Genomic DNA, 17,596 nt, shown 5'->3' with positions numbered 1-17,596 from the left:
TAGATGTGTATTTCTAAGGTCAGTATAGTCAGACAGTTTTGACTGTTTATAGATGTATTTCTAAGGTCAGTATAGTCAGACAGTTGACTGTTTATAGATGTATTTCTAAGGTCAGTATAGTCAGACAGTTGACTGTTTATAGATGTATTTCTAAGGTCAGTATAGTCAGACAGTTGACTGTTTATAGATGTATTTCTAAGGTCAGTATAGTAAGACAGTTGACTGTTTATAGATGTATTTCTTAGGCCAGTATAGTCAGACAGTTGACTGTTTATAGATATATTTCTAAGGTCAGTATAGTCAGACAGTTGACTGTTTATAGATGTGATTCTGTTACGGACAAGCTTTGTTAGACTTGCCTCGAATGGAGTGCTTGGAAACGCCCTTCAAGGAGTGAAGTAACAGATGTATAGCTCACTTCGTCTTATTACAGTCAATATTTTTGTCTGTAACACTTAAGCTTGTATTTGCCTGTCAAAACTGTGGCCGTATGTTCGTGCTCCATCATGTTCCTTATATAACAACATTATCGTGGTTGATTATCATAGATATCAAATAGCCCCTATTATAAAGAAATACTAATCTATTAAATTATCATGTACTTAATTTAAATTTAAACTTTATTCCCGCTCAGCTGTTTGTACGAGCATAGTTATAGCAAATAAAGAAATACAACCTGACCATTAATACATACTTGTTACAGGTGAACGTATTTATAAATCTTTTCGAGATTTCTCATCTGATATACACGCGTCAGATGTTAAGGAAGAAAGTATTTAAAAAGCTCATTAAAGTGATGCTATTTCGTGGTTACAAACGCACTCGAAAACAACGTAAACAAATCTCGATCAAGCTGAAAACTAATTAGACGTAAATAAGAAATTATGAGTAACTTTGTCGTATTTTCGTGTTTTGTTTGTTTGTATTTGTTTTATTTTTTGGTTGTTGTTGTTGTTTTTGTTGTTGTTGGTGGTGTTTTTGTGTTGTTTTTCTTGTGATGTTTTTTTCGGACGAAAATACGACATGGCACAAATCTGCCACCAGTATGGTTTATCGGCTGATTTGTGCCATGTCGTATTTTTGCTCCGCGGGGCGCAAGGCGAAAACATATGGTGCCTGATTTGGAACATTTTGTGATGTGGCTAGCGACAGCACGCGTGTTGTCGCGATGTCACATTATCTCTAGGCTCAAATCGAAGGATTTGCTATTTTCATATATATAAGCCATGCGGCAGGGCGACATCGCGACAGCGCGCAACACGACAACGCGTTGCTAGGCGTGCTTCGCTAGCGACAGAACGACAAGACGATAGTGCGACAACGCGCCGTTTGCGAAAATGCCACCATACTATGACAAAGTCACTTCGTTGGTATATTTTCTCTCCGATGGGGCGCTAGGTGAAAACACGAAAAGTAATCACTTTGTCATATCTTTGAGACTTCGCCTTCCGCCTCGCGAAGCGCAAGTACGACAAAATCGCTACTTTGTCCAATTTTCGTTTTTTTTACAGCGGCGCCACATGGCACAAATCAGCCACCATACTAAAACTGTAACCACCATAATGTTAAACTATACTGTTACTAAAACCTATGACTTATTTAACACCTCAGATGTTGAGCAAATTATGTTAAGGTATTACAACTTAGTCGGAATATTATACTGTAGATTTTGTTTTGCTCTCCAGGATTGGGGAATAGTAATTAAATATGCATATCTAGAATGGAGAAAAGAGGGAAAACACCAAGAGTATAACAGCACTATATAATAATTGCATATGCCTGCAGATGTCGCCGCGGACACTGACTCAGATGACGCATCAATTAAATATGACATTATTTGTACGTTCATCCAAGGACGCTATAAAATAAGCTCGAAGTGGTTTTCTGATGAAAGTCTTTAAGTTTAAGTGTTATGAAAGTATGATCTAACTGAACATTTAGTTGAACGCTCTTGCGACGCTGAGTCATTAAAGTTAAATGTACAACGCTTCGTTAATTGCCACGTGTAGAGGCTGGTATGGTTTTAGCGTATAGCATAGATATTTTGTATCTTTTATTTTCTTGTAAGTTTTTGTCTTTAACTTAATTCGGCAAGTTAAAATAAGTAACAGTTCTTTGAGCAACCTTGAGATAATATATATATAAATATCATTAATTAAGTTTGAAGTAACCTCAGTTATTGACTCAGATAAAGTTTATATAGACTAAAATGATAAGTTAGTAAAACATAATTATTTATTTTCATTCGGTTGTGATTAAACAAAAACTAGGTTTGAATCATTCTCGAGTCTTGTTCATGAAATTTACAAATGTCATATGAGTAAAAGTATTGCATTACTTAGTTAACTACTCAAAAAAGTTTTTGAATACATTATTAAATATTACGTCGTTTTTTTTTTTTTTTGTTTTTTTTTTAATGAATCATTAAACCTTAGCATGGGAACGATGAATGTGTCGCCTTCTATATTGTATGGGAACGATGAATGTGTCGCCTTATATATTGTATGGGAACGATGAATGTGTCGCCTTCTATATTGTATGGGAACGATGAATGTGTCGCCTTCTATATTGTATGGGAACGATGAATGTGTCGCCTTATATATTGTATGGGAACGATGAATGTGTCGCCTTCTATATTGTATATATATTTTAGATCTATCAAGTGTATTAAGACATTAATACACGTCATATAGATGGGCCAGAAGGCGATAATCGGTCCTCGAGAGCGTTATTCACTTTGCAGGCCGATTACATCCTTCTTGTGTATTGATCTCTTACTCTTTTATTTTCATGAATCAAATTCTTGGAATCTAACGTAGAATAAAAGTGTTGAGTTGACAATATTTCTCTCGGACATAAATCATTTCCAACATTATATCTTTCATGGCATAACACAATATAGCTCTATGTTACATGATATAATGCTTTAAATTAATACATGTATATAAATTTCTTAACAGGCTATTTTATAATTTCTTACATATTAAACATATTTAATAATTACCCCACCTTGTATAATGCTGCACATTCCTTCGACACCACCCATTTGTTTCACTGTTTGTAGACTTTGAAGCATGGTTGCATAATTTCCGGTTTTCATCAGGTCCGGACATGTGTCAACGGCCGTTAATACACATGCAATTTTCTGCTTCCCTTCAGTGCTATAAAATACAAATTGTCTTTTAAAGTAATAATCATTACCTTGTATAAATTTGGAATATCCCCTCCCCATTTTAACATGTAATATACATGAATGTTCATACATGATTAAAGAAAAGGATTGTTAAAGATTGTCTAAGTAACAGAAAGAACATCAAAACAAGACGCTAAGTACGAGGGGGCGTAGCCGCGCTGTCTGTCGGGGATAGAAAAGAACATGCTCGTTTGTTGACATTTTTTCTGGGATTTGCTTATTGTGAAGACAAGGAAAGAGATAACGACAGAAAAGTCATATTCAGATGCTCGTACAATGGTTACTTTTCATGGTTTTAATATTGTGACGACAGGACGTGTTTTTATTTATGCCTATGATTCAAAAGAAAAAGAACATCAAAACACTCGGACAATCTAATTTGTCAGATATCTTCGCGTTTCCATCGTGTATATCAAGTAACGCAGGAATGTGCAAATAACGCAGGAATTGTGCAATTAAGTTCCTAAAACAAGCACCACGAAAAGTAAATTGACTAATATTTTTATTAAACACCAGAATGGAAGAAATGAAATAGCGCATACGGTTGCTTAGGCATTATACTTTTAACCTCATCAAAAATATTTCCATGAAATTGTTTATTTTTTCAAAAACATTTGTGAATATGATGACCTGACTCGCGTATTGATGGCGACTTTTAGTTTCATTATATCTTTAAATGTAATAACAGAACATATCTTTATTCAGACTTGTAATTAGTACATAATCTTCAACACATATTTAACAACTAAATATTCTGCACATGATTAAAGCGTTCCGAAGCATTTTCATATAAACTGATCTACATATAACAGGAGAGTGAAAGTATATTACAATACAACTTATTATAGTTGATAAACATAGTGTAACGGACTCCATAAAATACAATTTGTATGTAACATTGTTTTTCTACCTTATTTATATTATTTCTATGTTTTAAATCTTCTTTTAGGAACATTGCTAAATTACATAGTTCTTTCTTGTCCTTGCTATATAACAATTCATAAAACTTGAATGCAGATGGTCTTTTACAGATATTATCATTGACATACTTTACCCTAATATTTTGATAACAAGGTCATATACATACAATGTTGTAAATATCTTCTATGTCATGTAAGTTACAGTTTTAACAAAATGGTTCATGTCTAGGTATTCTGTTTTCCCCAAATCTTCAGGTATGAATGCGAAGAGAGTGAGTAGAAATACGTAACCTGGTGATGAAAAACCTTAAATTATAGTGTACTATGTCTAAATATTTTTCATATGTAAAATATCTTTTAAAATGTGTGTATTCATCCAGGATACCATTTCTGCTAACTGCTCCAAACCATTCTTGTTTAAAACAATCAATCATTCTAGTTTTAAATACAATGTTTTAAAGATAAACAATTTTAACTATTTACAAATATATCAGAAATTCCAAAATCATCTAGAATCTTTTTTACTCGACATATCAAATTCATATAAACTATCTTGCACTGCTAAATTGTACAATTTGTTAAGAATAAGATTTTCAGAATTAACAAGTTTACACCAAAATTTGATAATCTTACAATAGCGAAAAATAACGTTCATATTACTTTATGATTTTTTAATATTCGGTATATCTGAGACTTTTCCAATCTATTCGTGTCATATTACACCTAATATAGCAGATACCATTTTTACGAGGTTACGCCAAATTCGCGAATGAAGCACTGAATCAACGGCGGTTTAATGGTGTCATTAAAAGTAGCTAAATCTTAATTTACTAGCTTCCTTTTATTGATATACGGCACTTGAAGTTTGACAGATGTCTTAGGTATACAGAACATGAAAAATAAAGATTTAAATGTGTTAAATGTACATATTTATTTGACAAAACACAAAAGTGAAAACAAATGTAATGCTTGTTAAAGTATAATGTCATAGCAGCCGTATTCATTTATGTTAATCTAATTAAGACTGAAACATTTTGGTTCGTTTACCTACTGTGTTATTCGTTTTGACAATAGCGCTGCACAGATTCGGCATTACTTTTACGTTATTTACACGATCCTGCGTTACTGGATATGCACGGTGGTTTCGATGCTCTTTCTATTACATACAGTTCATATAAGATATAACGATAAATGTTAGTTTGTTACCTGCACATTAAGTTCATCATGGCGTTCGGGTCATTAGGGTCCATCTTTTCAACTGCATTAATGATAAACATGCCATATCCCATCACACAAATTTGAAACTGTTGAGCACTTTGGAGATCTTGTGCACATCCAGCGTCTGTTTTCTTTGAAAGGCCAAGGACTGAAATAAATGGAAAAATATAAAACAAAAAAATGTATTATTTTTACGGCATATTCTTAAATCTGAAGTCTGATGACCTCAGCCGTGTACATAGCAGCCGTGTACATAGCAGCAGTGTATAAAAACTGTGTACATAGCAGCCGTGTGTAAAGTAGCCGTGTACATAGGAGCTGTGTACATAGCAGCCGTGTGTAAAGTAACCGTGTGTATAGTAACCGTAAAGTAGCCTTGTATATAGTAGCCGTGCCCACAAAAGCCGTTTATAAAGCAGTCTGTGTATATAGAAGTCGTATTGGGCCACTCGTTATACAAATTGATAATCTCCTGTATGTTTTTACATTTATGTATTTTAATAGTTTGAAAATCTTAAATTTATATTGTTCCTTGTTGAGGGCCTCATGGAAGATTGATGTTTGTTCAAATGAGTTTAAATAAAGTCTTTATTAATATTATTATTATAATTATTATTATTAATATTATAATTGTTATTATTGTTATTATTATTATTATTATTATTATTATTATTATTATTATTATTGCTGTTGTTATTGTTTCAACCAGCCTGTGAAGATTGACGTCTTACCTCAAAACTGCGCGAAATATGTGACGTCTAAGGAGGGCAAAAAAGTTCAAACACGTTTCTGTAAAGTATTTTAAATTATTTGTAAATAAAATATTTTAAAACGGTTGTTATAATATAAAAAAAGCACTACATCCCCGTTTGTTCTATGTCGATTTAACTTATATAATGGTTTGTCTATCTGAGAGCAAATGTGTACGGAACGTGTAAAATATGTCAGTTTGAGGGCTAGTGTGTACGGAACGGATAAAATATGCCAGTTTGAGGGCCAGTGTGTACGGAACGTGTAAAATATGTCAGTTTGAGGGCCAGTGTGTTTGAAACGAATAGAATATGCCAGTTTCAGGGCCAGTGTACAATCTGTCAATCCGATTGCTTATGTGAACTGATCAAGTAAAATCGTACGTTTTGATAGCTACATTGTGTGTACAGAACGGGTTAAATCTATCTGTCTGATAGATAGTGTGAGATGAACGGATAAAATCTAATGTGTAACATGTGATTCATTTGAAATACTGCAATCCTATTGGACAAAAAATATTTCAAACACTAAATTTTCTTAATAATTGAAATTATAGTTTGTCCAATGAGATCATAACGACTTATTAGATTATGGAAGCAATATAATTTAAATGTTGATTAATTTAATAAAAAAAATATTTCTATATATTTCATAAGATGTAGCTTTATACCCTTAAACGTTTGCAAAATATGAAATGTGAAAAGTGTCAGATATTAACCATTACGAAAACAATCCGAGTTAAATAATTCTCAAAAACCAAGACAGATGATGCGCGAATCAAATTAAAATTATTTTTGTGTCGCAATAAAGGTACTAATAAGCAAATGTGCATTGATACATTTGTCTGTTAAAATATTGCAATTTTTTTATAGGCGGCGCCACAACGAAAGATTTAATGTCATTAATGCTAAATAACAAGACCTAACCAGTCGAAAATCAACTTATGATACTTGGCCTTAACAAGATGGTCCACACTTGGTACAAAGAACTAAATGATGTCTATTTTTAGAACCTCACGAATACGTTCTACTTAATAGTGGTACTTAAAACACTGTAATTTTTTATAATTACAAAATAATTAGAAAATATTTCTACATAAATCAGAAAATACATGTACGTGTATTTTGCACTCATATAAAGTGCTTTTAAGGAAATCTCTCATGGGAGAGCACTTCAACAGCAATTATAAACTTTTCCGTCTTTTTTTTTAAGTATGTGACAACCACACAATAAAAAATGTTAAGGAAAATTAGTGTTTGAAATCGTTTTTATCCAATAGAATTTCAGTATTTCATATGAATCATAAACATTTACTAAATGGTAAATTAGCTAAATTTAATCAGTCCAGTAACTCGACTGTTTTATGAAAATAATTTCAAACACTTGTTTTTGAGACTTAAATTAATAATAAACACTAGCTTAAACATAAATTCGTAGAAGTTTATGGAATCTGTCGGTTTAATTTCTATTGTTTATAATCATGTACAACCTAAAATTATTTGCTTTACATGCACCATCAATAATCCCTTTTGTCTGTTCACACCAAAAAAGAAAAAAGAACTGAATTTTTGAAAAACATTTTTATTTTAGGTCAAACTACAAATCATACACATTCTTATTTCCTTGACTACGAGATAGAAAATCAGGCGTTACCATATTGTAAAGTTCTTTACTTTTTTATTTTAATTTTTGTACAGTGAATAATGGCGGCATATTATATTAATAATGCCAATGTAAATACAAATTTAAACTATTCTGAACCAAAAACGCTAAACAAAAGTCGGGAAAAAAAGAAAAAAAAAGAAAAAAAGAAAGAAAAAGAAGAAAATAAAAACACAAACCAGATATAATATAACAATAGACTTTAAAGACAAGTTTATATAAATTTTGTGTAAAAGTTGTCGTATTCTTTCTTTCTTTCTTTCTTTGTTTCTTTCTTTCTTAAATCTCACTCTTAACAATCACATATTTAGAAATTTGAAACAAGAGGGCCATGATGGCCCTGAGGTCGCCAGTATAAACCCCAGGGCTTTTATTTGAACAAACTTGGAATTAAGACACCGATTACAAGATGTTTCATGATGTTAAGTTTTTGCTATACACTTATAAGGAAAAACAATGACCTCCCCCCCCACGGGCAGAGAGTTAATTTTAACCCAAGGGCTTTTATTTGAACAAACTTGATAGACACCCATAAGAAGATGTTTCATGCTAAAGCTCTAGCTCTTTGGGTTCTTTTAAAGAATATTTTTTAAGTTTTTACTATATGCATTTAGGGAAAAATCAATGACCCAATGGGGCGGGGCCAAATTTGACCCAAGGGCTTTTATTTAAACAAACTTGGTAGACACTCATTAGAAGATGTTTCATGCCAAATATCTAAGCTCTAGCTCTTTGGGTTCTTTAAAAGAAGATATTTAAAGTTTTTTCTTTCGGTTGCCATGGCAACCAGAAACTGCATGGAATTAAATTCTTTGAACAATTTTTAAAGGTGACGACCAAAAGAACATTCCTGTGAAGTTTGGATGAAATTGGCTTAGTGGTTTATGAGGAGATGTCATTTGAAGCAAAAGTTTACGGACGGACGACGGACAGAGGGACGCCGGACGAAAAGCGATCACAGAAGCTCACCCTGTCACTTTGTGACAGGTGAGCCAAAAACAAAAAACAAAATACAAACTTATTAACAGCAACAACAACAACAATACTAATTTATATTCATTGCTAGTCAAAATATATTGACGTGCCAAAGCATGATTCTGAGATATTTTCGTTCTAGGACAGAATCTCGCTTGAACGTAGAGGCGAGATATTGCCCAGACACGAACATAGCACAATATCTCGTTGCGCAGTACAATTAATTGGACTAAATCATTGCTTGCTCTGAATAATAACAAAAAAATTAAAACTTTTTTTTTTATAATTCGGCTAGACTTACCCATTATGCAAGAAATAAATATCCAGAAGATATCCATTTTAGATTTTTATATAAATAGATCTAGCTAAATTGAACTCACGCACGCTTACACACAGCTTGTAGATAGAGAATAAATCATACATGTGTTGCCGCGTGCGGACAAAAAAAAATGTGGAGAGCTAACATTGCCGTCGTAACTACCGTTACTTCCTTAAACATGTTGAAAACTTGACAGAGTTAATAGCAAGTTTGTCTGTGCCTTCACTCACTTCTCACTTATGTAATGAAGACGTTCTATAAACCGCCGTTAAAGAATTATTCATCGCACACATAAAGGATTTTTTTCTTTTTCTTTTTTTTTACTTAGGTTGACGAAAATGTATTTTCGAAGTTTGTTCACCATTTAATGTGCGTCTGAGCCAATCACTTGTGTGCAAAATTTCAGATCATTCGCCCAGTGTATTTTAAAAAACAGAAGTTTTATTGAGGAAAATAACTTAACACTGAAGAACGTTTAAACTGTTCTTTCAATTGGGCCAAGAATTGCACTTAATTTATTAGTTCTGTTGATATATATACGAGGGTTGTTCGGGAAGTTCTGGGAATTTTGTCATATCTCCTATATATTTTGTTTTTAAGACGTAATATTTTGCACATACTAAGATTAGCATATCACGGAACTATTCCAAAATCAAAGCACAGAAGGCGCTGAATTTGTTTGGGTCTCAAAATGAAAGAAAGGTACAGGTTGTGAGATTATATGTATAGTTCCACCAATGCTTTCCAGCGTTTTCATTGTAGTAAATTGTCTATAAGACTAATTGCAACACTGATATTCAATCCAATGTTTATTTGACTTAAACAATTTGAAAAAAATGAGTTGCCTTTACTGGTATTTGAACTCTAGACCTCTCGCTTCCTATGCGAGCGAGAAAACCCTTCAGCCACGGTGAATTTATATGTGAACGGCCTGAAGAAAACCATATTATTCTTAATTAGGGCTTGTAACGACTTTAACTGTTGTTTAACACAGATGTAAATAATCCCGGAGCTTACTGTAATCATGTATATTTATAAAGAATCAAAGGGCTGCAAGTTCTGTGGTATTTTCTGATCTTTGCAATCTAAATCGTACTGTAAATATGTATGTATCTTCCTGTATAAGTTTATTTTTATGTATTATAATTCATTTTGCAAGGCACCAGAGTTTGATACATACGGAATTCTGCATAACTAGAGTTGCATCAAAATATCATTTATGTTCATTTTTACGACAGCTACACTTTATCCTTGCATATCATGGCTACTTCCTTAACAAAGACACTTAAAAAAGAATTTAAAAAAAAGTTTCCTCGAACTTTTCCTTGAACTCCAGACCTCTCACTCACTAAGCAAGCGCGTTACCACTGCACCACGGAGAAGTTACATAAACACCAATTGAATAACATCAAGTCATTCTAAATTTAGAACTTCCATTGCATTTTGGGTGTGTAATCCTTATTAATTTCGAGGTATTTTGTTCAGGATAAGCCTGTTGTTTAAAATTAAAATAGTTAATTTAGCGAAAATCATCTCGCCCAAACATACCGACATGTAGAATCTATATATTCCACTACTCGGTCTGTGTAGTATTCGGTAATCGACATCGCTAAAAATAGTATTTTCATTGATAAAATCATATTCATCCGCGTAATTTGTGATTGTGCATTTATTGACAATTCAATAAGCCAACGCTATTTTTAAACTTTGAATGCGTTGTAATTTGTTGGATACTTGTAACAAAATAAAAATATTTCTTTCTTTTAAATCGCTAGTTTTAAGCTGTTTTGAGAACTACTTGTTGTTAGGTTCGTCGTAAACTTCTGTGTCAGAGATTGAATGTCCGCTTTGTCTTTACTTATTTTTGATCAGAAAATACAATAAAACAATATTAGAAATCTTCGACCATTCGGGAATTATTTTGCTTGAAAATGAGTGTGCCTGTCTTTGACCATCTTTACGCAGTGATTTTCGGAGTTAGTGTACATATAAAGGGAAGTAACCGCTTCAAAAAAGTGGACTACTTTCGGCATTTGCAATTAACAGCATTAGACTCTGAAATTTTGCTACCATTATTTGTTTGGTCTGACGACCCAAACAAATAAAAATTAATAGAATCAGACAACAATAGCCGGAAATAGCAGTAACCATAGCAACACTATAACGCCGCACCGGAGAAATCCGACGATTAAAGAAAGGTATAACGCACTACACAAATAATATTTCGTAAATTTGATAACGTAAAAAATGCGCGAAAACACTGGTCAGCAGCGGAACGTCATGACGTCATTTCCTGAAAATATCATAACGTTATTTAAATTCTCTACGGATCAACATTGTTTTAAAGTTGTTGCCCAGAGCCACTGAGTAAACAACATGACGTCGATAGGTGACGTTGAATTGCGAAGCATCGTGAAATTTTGTGTTGCGCTGGAAAAGTCTTCCACAGAAACAATGAAAATGATCAATTCTACAGGAAAATACAAGAAATGCAGTCCGGCTACAGTGTATAGATGGCATGCTCGTTTTAAAGAAGGAAGAAACTCGATCGAAGACGATCCTAGATGCGGTCGGTAGTCTGTTGTTGCATGTTCAATTAAGGACTCGGTAAAAGACATGACAAACTGCGACAGAAGAACGACAGTTTGAGCTATTGCTGATGAACTTTGCGTATCAGTTTCTACTGTACACGGAATACTTACAAAAGAGCTCGGTATGTCTAAAGTGAGTGCACGTTGGGTACCACGGTTGCTAAAGGACAATGAAAAGGATTGTCGGGTGCGATGCTCTAAGGCATTTCTATCACGCTATGACGCCGAAGGGGATGAGTTCTTAGACAGCATAATAACAAATGACGAAACTTGGCTCCACCACTTTGATCCAGAGACTAAGGCTATGTCATCGGTATGGAAATCCCCGCGTACACCTCCCCCAAAGAAAGCCCGGGTGCAGAAAAGTGCGGGAAAACACATGTTTATTTTCTTCATGGACCGGCACGGGATGATACTGCAACACAGAGTTCCGGATGGTCAAACTGTCACGGCGGCTTACTATTCAAAGGTAACTAAAAGTATACATTTCTAATTATAATATATTTTAAAACATATTTATTGATAAACATATAATATTATAAACATAATATTTATAAAAATTAAACATTTAAAATATAAACGTTTGAGTAAGATAAGCGCAAATCAAATTTTTAACCGCATGCGTTTTTTACAGGTTCTGAGGCGGGATCTCGTTAACGCGATACGGAAGAAGCGCCCCCACATGGACCATGACCGCATCACTTTATCAAGACAATGCGCCGGCCCACAGAGCGGAATCTACCCAGTTAGAGATCAGCCTCTTGGGGTTTGAGATCTTAGAGCACCCTCCATACAGCCCGGACCTCGCTCCGATGGACTTCCGTGTGTTCCCGGAGCTCAAATCACAGCTGCGTGGAAAACGCTTTGACTCAGCTGACGATCTTGTTAAGCATACGCAAGCTATAGTCTCGTCCTTTACCGATAGCTGGTACGTGGAAACATACAATAAGTGGATCAGCCGACACAGGAAATGCATCGAAATTGCAGGTGACTACGTTGAAAAGGTGCGACGATCGATGGACTTTAACGTCGCATAACGTTGCAAATGACGTCGGCGTGCTCTGGGTGTTTGTTATATGGTTATTTACTATTTTTATTATGTTTTAGTTTCTGTGTGTATGATGATGATATTTTCAGATATTGTACAGTATATATTGAAATAAATGCGTATATATTTATATTTACGCAAACCCGACTACAACTTGTGCTATAAAACAATTCTCAGAACTTCCCGAACAACCCTCGTACATTGTTGCATATTTTTCAGTATTAGTTCCCAAGTGATCTTTGTAAAAAAAACTCAAATTTTAAGTATTTAGAGCTTTCAGACAACAGTGAAGACTTTGAATATTGAACATTTATTGTCCAATTCTTTAAATACAGTTTGACTATACACACCATTGATGTAGTTGGGATATTAACACCATTGATGTAGTTTTGATATTAACACCATTAATGTAGTTTTGATATTAACACCATTGATGTAGTTTTTATATTAACACCATTGATGTAGTTTTGATATTAACACCATTGATGTAGTTTTAATATTAATACCATTGATGTAGTTTTGATATTAACACCATTGATGTAGTTTTGATATTAACACCATTGATGTAGTTTTGATATCAACACCATTGATGTAGTTTTGATATTAACACCATTGATATAGTTTTGATATTAACACCATTAAACATTCATATATACACCATTGATGTAGTTTTGATATTAACACCGTTGATGTAGTTTTGATATTAACACCATTGATGTAGTTTTGATATTGACACCATTGATGTAGTTTTGATATTGACACCATTGATGTAGTTTTGATATTGACACCATTGATGTAGTTTTGATATTGACACCATTGATGTAGTTTTGATATTAACACCATTGATGTAGTTTTGATATTAACACCATTGATGTAGTTTTGATATCAACACCATTGATGTAGTTTTGATATTAACACCATTGATATAGTTTTGATATTAACACCATTGATGTAGTTTTGATATTAACACCATTAAACATTAAAAAATACACCATTGATGTAGTTTTGATATTGACACCATACATGTTGTTTTGATATTGACACCATATAACATTAATATATACATCATTGATGTAGTTTTGATATTAACACCATTGATGTAGTTTTGATATCAACACCATTGATGTAGTTTTGATATTAACACCATTGATATAGTTTTGATATTAACACCATTAAACATTCATATATACACCATTGATGTAGTTTTGATATTAACACCGTTGATGTAGTTTTGATATCAACACCATTGATGTAGTTTTGATATTGACACCATTAAACATAAATTTTCCAACACTTTCATACAAAAGTAGTTTTGTAGTTTATAGTTTATTGAAGTCTCATCCAATTCTTGTATATATAATACAAAATATTTAATACAAATACACATTTAATAAAACTGAAAATGGTCAATGGTCATTTTTATAAAGAATAATAGGAGACTAATCAGTATGTTTTCACAAACATTTTACAAACATCATAATATATAATCCACAGTTAAAAGTTTTGATTACCATTACATTAATCAAAGTGTACAATCTACATTAAAACTAGAACAACGCGAGTCGGATGTGTCGCCTTGTGAACAATATAGTTTAGGAGAAATGGCCAGGACAAAAATGAAATATGAAAATAAACAAAGGGCAATAACTCAAAAAAAATAAGAAATGCAGAGTACCAGTTCTTGAGCACTGCACTTTTTCTTAATGAGATCTACAATCCTATGAAGTTACATGTCAATAGCTTTTATATTTTAGAAGAAATGGCCTGGACATGCACCTATGGACAATAATTATAGAAAATTCTGAACACTTTTTTTATCAAATGAAAATTATGCAATAAACAAAAATGTACTTGTTCCTCAAAACATTTTATTCTCTATGTGTACAGAATTTTTTTGGAATAAAAAGTCGTTCCGAATTTGCAAATGAAATTATTTTTGAAGAAGTATAGAATTTTATAAAATCTAGTTATAGATTTCAAAGAACTTTGCTGCTGAAACTGTACTATAAGAATATCCGGGGCTTTGGGGCTGAATATTTTTGTATTTAAAACTCTTTATTGTTGTTGATATTATGATAATGGTTCAATTATTAATATATTTTATTTCTTATTCCTTCAAGTTCATCAAATTGACTGTCGAAAATAACACAATATACATTTACATCTAAATAACTTAAGATTATCAATATTATTATGCTTTTCTATGGGGATTTCTCAACATTGAAATTTGAAATATTTTTCAAATATAACATCTTTTCTAAACATTTTCTGTGATAACAATTCAACCCTAAAGCCTATGTTTACTCATATGTATTCATCAAATAATGTCATACAATGTAAAGCATTATGAAAAATATCTCTCTACTTTTGATCAATATTACGTATTCACACAAAAGGATATGTTAAACGAAAAAATAATAAAAAAAAAACTCCATGAAACAACGATGATAGTTGAAATAACAGTACTTAATAGGACTTAATTCAAGATACACTTTCCTGATAAAGTTACTTGATTCGTAGACTTTGTAGAGAGTGACAATGTGCCTTTTTTAATTATGCTTAATTATGCTTTTTACTTATGATATTTTGTATAAATTGTATCACATTGATGAGACTATAAAAAAAGAATAAGATAAATGAAATAATATATTATTTGACTTGCAAAATCACTGCCAAAATAAACATTACATGAAATCTTTTAAATAGAGTAGTCTGACCATAACATGGACAATTTTCGTTTAGCGCGCATGCGCCTCTTTATCTCCTTAACTATAAATAATCAGATAAATTTCGTTTGTTTATATTATTCTTATAACTGCTGAATAAACTACACTTGCACCTTTTTTATTGTCATTGGAAACTTGAAAAATATCTAGAAAATAGATTTTAAAATGAGAAAGTAACTAGATAACTATATAAACATGGTTTTAATCGAATCAAATAACAACCTTCAATCAATTCATGCGTATCATTGTATGTATAAATAGAACATGATAACGTTTACATTAATTGGGGGCCTCCGTGGTCGAGTGGTTAAGGTCGCTGACTTGAGATCACAGGTCCCTCATCGCTGTAGGTTCGATCCTCACTCGGGTCGAAACTTCATGTGAGGAAGCCATCATCCAGCTGGCTTACGGAAGGTCGGTGGTTCTACCCAGGTGCCCGCTCGTGCCTGAAATAATGCCCGGAGGGGCACCTGGGGTCTTTCTCCACCAATAGAGCTGGAAAAAATCGACGAAAAGATCTCGGCGGGATACTCTAGGATGGCCCGACTTGAGTGTACGGTCGCCCATATGGGCTTTCCGGCGGCGACCTTAAATAAACGCAATTAAAAAAAATACATTAATTGGTCGAACCATTAGGATTTAATGGGTTGTTCAAGTTATTCAATTATTACGTTTTGCATTTTTATTGCTATATAGAGAATAATAAACGTGGATACCGAGTAGCGTAGTGGTAAAAGAGTTCAGATTATAAATATCTCAGGTTATGAATATGTTTTTTCGAGTTCGAATCTCTAATTGTCCACATTTTTTTAAGTATGGTTTTTACTTTCAGAATATTTTTTAGGTGTGTCACGTAACTTTTCTTTTTATTTCATGCTTTCCAGTGTTTTATTGTAATATATCAGATGATTATATTCTGATAAACCACTAGTGAAATTTATAAAATATAATTTTCACTGTAGCCGGACTATATCTGAATGCGGATGAAAAGAAAATCATAACTAAATGAAATAACAAGCAGAAATAATTGCCGTCATGCGTAAATTTTGCTTCTTTAGGAAAAGAAAGTCGATGTCATCATACATCATGTAAAAATGTAACAAAATTAGAGAAAATTAACAGAACTATATTTCAAAATTGATGATGTGACGTCATGATATGATGACGTCACATAGGAGAATGCGTGACGTTACGCGGCAAAATCAGTAAAAATATACCTAAAATCCCTTAAAAAGCATAAAATAAAAAGAAAATTTATTTGTTTTATATATAAGATTGAAATATATTTCATTCGTGAACACCAGCTATTATATTTTCACTCGTGGCTACGCCACTCGTGAAAATATTGCATCTGGTGTTCACTCAGTGAAATTATATTTCAATCTTACATGCAAAACAAACAAATATCCTCTATATCTCTTTCATGATGTTTTGCACAATCTAAAGCTAAACTTTTGACGGCGAAGCAATATCGAATATATTTGATTTTTTTAACTGTCATTGAACACATTAAACAGTATTATCAATTTTATTCTGTCTAAACTCTGAATTCCAGTCGCCACATTTCTAACAATTTTGTCTCATTTGTATTTACTGTATATATGTTCCTCCATTGCTCATCTATTACCCTAATCACGACTCTGTTGTCTGTTGAATGCGAATGTGTGTATAACTAAATGTTCTCGGGGATCTAAAATCCAGTTCGTTGTAAAAAACAACTATAAAAAAAATAAAGAAAAAAAATGCCTTTTTCAGGATTCGAACCTGGGTCTCTACACTCATACAGCAAACACTCTATCACTACGCAATTATGCTTAAGGTGATTCAGCTTTGTTTGTCAGTCATGTTTGTTTTCACCAAGTCTGTCTAAAGTGAAAATAGGCCAAAATTCATATAATAACAAAGCTCACAATGTAATAATTAAAGAAAACACATAACTTAAGAAAAACACAGACTTAAAAAATTAAGAAAACACTGATTAAATAATTTAAGGAATCACTGACTTAATTATATAAGAAAACACTGACTTAATAATTTAAGGAAAAAAAAACACAGACTTAATAATTTCACAAAACACTGACTTAATAAGAAAACACTGACTTAATAAGAAAACACTGACTTAATAAGAAAACACTGACTTAATAAGAAAACACTGACTTAATAAGAAAACTTTAAGAAAACACTGACTAAATAA

At 32.6% G+C, this 17,596-nt stretch overlaps 2 protein-coding genes across 2 annotated transcripts; one reads left to right on the top strand and one right to left on the bottom strand.

The window, feature by feature from the left end:
- Positions 1-2,968: 2,968 nt before the first annotated feature.
- Positions 2,969-9,212, bottom strand: LOC132722850 (uncharacterized). Its single transcript, XM_060707435.1, has 3 exons — positions 9,020-9,212; positions 5,320-5,479; positions 2,969-3,161 (listed from the first exon to the last, which is right to left on the bottom strand). Exons 1-3 carry the CDS (start codon positions 9,054-9,056, stop codon positions 2,984-2,986), a joined length of 375 nt encoding a protein of 124 aa, XP_060563418.1. The 5' UTR covers positions 9,057-9,212; the 3' UTR covers positions 2,969-2,983.
- Positions 9,213-11,276: 2,064 nt separating this feature from the next.
- LOC132722843 (histone-lysine N-methyltransferase SETMAR-like) lies at positions 11,277-13,007 on the top strand. The gene is made up of 2 exons (XM_060707427.1): positions 11,277-12,097; positions 12,263-13,007. Exons 1-2 carry the CDS (start codon positions 11,753-11,755, stop codon positions 12,398-12,400), a joined length of 483 nt encoding a protein of 160 aa, XP_060563410.1. The 5' UTR covers positions 11,277-11,752; the 3' UTR covers positions 12,401-13,007.
- Positions 13,008-17,596: the final 4,589 nt, after the last annotated feature.

Source organism: Ruditapes philippinarum, unplaced genomic scaffold (assembly GCF_026571515.1).
Source record: "Ruditapes philippinarum isolate M1 unplaced genomic scaffold, ASM2657151v2 ctg5101_1_1_1_1, whole genome shotgun sequence".
NCBI lineage: Eukaryota > Metazoa > Mollusca > Bivalvia > Venerida > Veneridae > Ruditapes > Ruditapes philippinarum.
The sequence above is the reverse complement of the archived record's forward strand: the minus strand, read 5'-3'. Positions and strand labels throughout refer to the sequence as shown.